The sequence below is a fragment of the Anopheles darlingi genome, chromosome 2, assembly GCF_943734745.1.
Source record: "Anopheles darlingi chromosome 2, idAnoDarlMG_H_01, whole genome shotgun sequence".
Lineage (NCBI taxonomy): Eukaryota > Metazoa > Arthropoda > Insecta > Diptera > Culicidae > Anopheles > Anopheles darlingi.
In genome coordinates this window covers 72,361,131-72,366,056 of record NC_064874.1, presented here as the reverse complement: position 1 = coordinate 72,366,056, position 4,926 = coordinate 72,361,131, and the positions used below count along the sequence as shown (strand labels likewise).

General features: G+C 41.2%; 1 protein-coding gene across 2 annotated transcripts in view; it reads left to right on the top strand.

Moving 5' to 3' along the window:
* LOC125960143 (trissin receptor-like) overlaps nt 1-3,446 on the top strand; it is a 31,283-nt gene extending 27,837 nt beyond the window's left edge. Inside the window, exon 9 of one of the 2 annotated variants that reach the window (XM_049693355.1) lies at nt 1,109-3,446. In XM_049693355.1, coding sequence (XP_049549312.1) covers nt 1,109-1,135 — 27 coding nt within the window. In that variant the 3' untranslated portion in view covers nt 1,136-3,446. Of the gene's footprint in view, nt 1-1,074 lie in introns of both variants that reach the window. The other variant, XM_049693354.1, reaches the window with a different exon arrangement.
* The last annotated feature ends 1,480 nt before the right edge of the window (nt 3,447-4,926 follow it).

Sequence of the window (4,926 nt, the reverse complement as noted above, 5' to 3'; positions counted from 1 at the left end):
TTACATGGAGAAGGAGTTGTCCCTTTGCGTTGTTTTACATCTGGTAACCACGTCCCTTATCTTAGTATCTTTGAAGATACTTACGCCACTCCTTCTAAGGACCTTCTTTTTGATTGGAGACATAAATTGCTGTTCGTTTGGTCAATTCATTTATTTATTTATTGGAGTAAACACACAATCAGTATCCGGAACGGAAAGATAGCTTTAGCCTTAGTTTCATTATTTTCTTCCAATTAATTGCCGGTCCCCTGTAAAACTCCGTCCAGACGAGCAACAAAGTTATCGCGATAACTTTCTCGCCCTACTGTTTACATACGATTTGACAGCTCCAAAAGAAGTTCTCGCTCGTTCTCGCTTGCTCGCTCGCTACACGTGCATCGCAGTTATCGCGATAACTTCTCGCCGGATTTGTATGGGATGACGTTTGTTTGCGAAGTTCTCGTCGAGAAATTCTCCAACATTCGTCATCGTCTGGACGGAGTTTAAGGTTGAATATTATTTAATCATAGTCCGCATCCACAAATGAAATTCCCTCAAAAAACTCACCAACATACTGCACCAACCGGTAGGTTGTGATCGTGACGTCAAATCTTGGGTTGCCCAATAGAAGGTAATGTAATGGCCGCTCGTAGCTCGTGGTAACTAGTAACACTGCCACGGTTAGTACTAGTTTAGCCGCGAAGTTATTGCGTATGCCCCCGAGTGATTCTATATACATTTGTGTGTGTGTTTATGTTTCTCTTAATTACAAATGTCTGCATTTGGCGCGACGCTGGCGCAAAACGTTCGGGCGATGATTTGCAATGATTGTTTGCCTTTTCTTGTTTCTTTCTTCCTTTTCCCTTTTTTCCATTTCCCCGTTAACTTGTTCGTGTTCGTGTTGTTGCCGGTGATGTTTGCTCGCTGCCCGGCTCTGGCTTCCTAATCGTTTTCTTGGTCATCGTGAATGCCGATCAACAACTTCATTACCATATTGCCATGGGCATGCATATCCTGGCGGATGGTTTCCCGGTGGCCACAACCGATCAAACCACACACATACACACACACCTACACACGTATACATACCCTCAGACCCATTCCTTACCGACCGATTCAACTCACGTAGGATTTCCCCAATGATGCCACGACCTGATCCACTGCGGGTGCTGTGGTGAGCGCCGGTACCGGCGGAGAGGGTCCAGCCGTTAGTGGCACCGGACACTTGACCGTCCGCTCCCGGGTGCCACCCTGTCGGCACCAACTCTTCCGGCGGAACGATCTGTTCCGCATGAATCGGGCCCTTGCCCGGCACCCAGGCGACAGTGATCTGGATGACGATGACGAGGATGATCCCAATGAGCCAGCGACCACGCTTTCCACGGCGACAATGGCCCCACCGACGACGACGATCAGTGTAATCGATACTGGCGCAGGTTTTACCGGGTTGCCGTAAGCCGAAGTACGCTCGCAATACCGCTCACCATCAGTACCAAGGAATTGCGATTTCTGTTTTTTCTAAAAGTGGCCAAAAAGGCCAAGAAGCATCTGCTGTACAACAACGAATGTATAGTCAATAGACGAACCACAACAGAAACACCAACTTCCGGTGGAACACTGCGGTGGCCAATACGCGATACATTACTTTCGCTCGCGCGATCGATTTCAATGTCAATTGCAAACCCACTAAATACGTAGCGAGGAAACACAACGAAAGATGATGGTAGCGCTGGTTGTCGGAATGTTTGTGTTTAATCCACCATCGAGGACTTGTAGGGTAGGGTAGTATCTTTCGCCAACTTCCTGGCATCGATGCTTGAGGCAGTTATAGCGAAAGCAAAATAATAAATCATTTCGCTCCAGACACTTCCGTGCATCTGTCACTGGCACACCGTACCATCCGGCACGAGGTGCTCAGTATGTATAAGGCCAAAGATAAGGGCCAAAGTAACGAAATGCTGAAGACGTGTACGACCAATTATTTTCGATTCAGCTCGAATCCATTAGAAACGAACTGCAGGACCCATAACGAGCACAACAATAGGACGGGAACGGAATGTTACGAACCTGAAGCTGATGAACGATTCAATGAGCGAATGTATGGTAATCCTTTCGCATAAGAAACGCATTCAATTGGATTGTGGATCGAACGAGTTATGGATGGTATCGAGCACCTCGATCGGCATCGGTAGAGTGAGCTTTATGTTCCCTTTTCTATATTTTCAAATTCTTTTACGTTTTTGCAGTAACAACATCACCAAAGGGTGTAATAATTTTACCATTTTTTTTAGCTAATCCGTATCGTTTTAAATCATGAAAAACATTGTGCTCAATAGCATTGTTGATTGAACAGAATTGGACTGATAAGTATATAGCGTCATGGCAGTATTTTAGCTTTACAACCTCGACACTTGTGAGCAGCAACTAGGTTTGTGCCAAATGAACAGCCCGTGTGAAGATAGCGAGCATATATGTTTTTGTTTCAAACTAGTTTAGTAGCAGCTTTTTTACCCATTGACTGTATTCGAATTTATTCAAATTGGTTGTGGTCATATATTTGATCATGCGAATCAAACAAAGCACCTAAATAACGAAGATTACTTGTAAAGTCTTGCAAAACAATTCTGTGATAAGGACAAATTTCGAGAGAGAGAGAGAGAGAGAGAGAGAAAGAGAGAGAGAGAGAGTATGTATGTGTGTATGAAACTGAACAGGGGAATACGATTGATAGAATTTGCGACAACTGGGCACTGAATGGAGCACTACATTCTTCGCGTCATTATTTGGTCCGTATTATTTTGAAACCAGTTCCATGTTGAACCATCGAGAGAAGTTTAAACCAACAGGATGTACAATAATACGACTAAACTTGCGGCAAAATGTTCCACACTCCTAGAACCAACACTTAGATAATATTCCGCTAAGATGTGTACGTAGCACAAATAATCGTTTTCGTTGAGTTAACTCACGACGTGAAGCATGCTCGTATGTTGTTTGTAAAAAGAAAAGAGAATGAATTTGCTATATACAGTTACTAGTGCGGGGAGGCGCATGTTAAGATTGATAACTATCAACACTAGAAAGAGATAACGTAAATGAAGTATATTTTACAATCCAAAGCAGAATTATTTATCAAAACGTTAAAGGCAACTGGGTCCTATCGGGTGCGATTTGAAGTCAAGCCAATGCGCGATACACAACGATTTTATAATAAGTTTCGATCATAGGAGGCGCACAACTTCGCTTATGGAGTGCGGCAAATGTTTCGAATCATCCTGTCCCAGTACGGTAAGATCGATCGATTAAACCTAGCCTACTATACGTCTCGTGGTCGATGAAAAAAGAAATTAAACGGAAGAGTGAGAAAAAGGATAACATGATGACGGCAACATGCGGCCATCACGATTGGACAAAAAACGAAAATACCAAATGAAGAAGGAAGAAGGGTCAAACGGCAAATAAATAGATTGCGCAACAAATACGAAACGGCATTTCTATTTCTTGGGCGAATGTAGAAAGGAGATGAAGAAAGAAATCACGTACGAAAGAGGTAGTAAATGATTTGCAGTTTAGATGACTAAGTATTTGTTTTACTTTCCCTTTGCAATGTATGGTATGCCACGTAAGTATTCGACATGGTTTTTTTTATCAGTGGTAAGTCTTCTGTTCCATACCATTTTTAAACATTTAGTTAGTCAGTATTACTTTGTACTTTTCTACTAAAAATGTTTTTTGTTTAAATAAACTCTTTCCCAAACGGTGGCATATAAATCTCTGCCAAATAAATATTTTGCAAACGAAAATATAAGCTGTCTGTGTCCCTTTAATCCTTTTGAAATCCTTTCGTTCTATTCGTGTGCCACAACACCATTTTCCATTCAACAACCGCTTTGGTTAACACACATCTGTAAAAGTTTTTTCCCTAACTTTTTTATTAATTTAGTTTCCACTAGGTTTTCCGAAATGAATCTCAAAAAACAAGTTAATCCCCGTCCCAACGATTTCATCGGATCCCCAAAGCTTCTACGCTTCGGTAGAATAACCTCTACACTTTTGAGTGCCAAAGTGCCCGTAATCTCTCAATTAGTCACTTCTCCCTGCACGGAACAACTTTGATGCCGCCTAAACCCCAAATGCGGTTCGCGCGTAAAGAGATCCGAAAACATTCCGGTAAGTGTTTTCGATAGTAAACTTTTCCCCATTTCATTCCCCATTATGCCAGCCGAATTCCGCTTGTCACAGCGGATTGTGCAAAAGGATTCAGTTTTTACTGGCTTCGTGAATTTGATCAAACGAAGTTGGCAAACAAAAAAAACGACCAGCAATTCAAGTTAATGAGCGTGAAACAATAGGGTTCAATGGGTAGCCTTCTGCCCTGGAATAGAAACAAAGAACGGAGGTGAATTGAAACGGAAACATCGAAATGTTGAACAACGTTCCAAACATTTCTTATCCAACGAAATTATTATGGATTGATACATTATTTTTATGTTACAGCTTATGTATTTGTTTGATTTGTTTAAGAAATACGAAATAAAAACTAAATAAAACCATTGATCGGTCGGAAATGCTTGCGAGCTGAAAACCTTTTATAGCAGGAATAACGCCTAAAGTATGCAATTCGATTTTATAGCAAATCGTTATGTTGAGACCACCAAATAAAGCATGATTTGTAATTCAGATAAGGGTGGAAAAACCTGAACAAATAATATTTTAGATCCCAAATGTAGTCAGAATTATTGCGAATTGGCTATTCAACACAAAATATTCTTGGAAACCCCCTCTTTAATCCGTATGAGCATGGAGAGACCGTTTCGTTGGGCAGAACAAACACAACACAATAATCATAAATACCTTTAATATATTGCTCGTATAAAAAAATTATGATCATTTATAACATCATTGACACCATATCTCTTTATAGATATCAACGAAGAAATAACGATT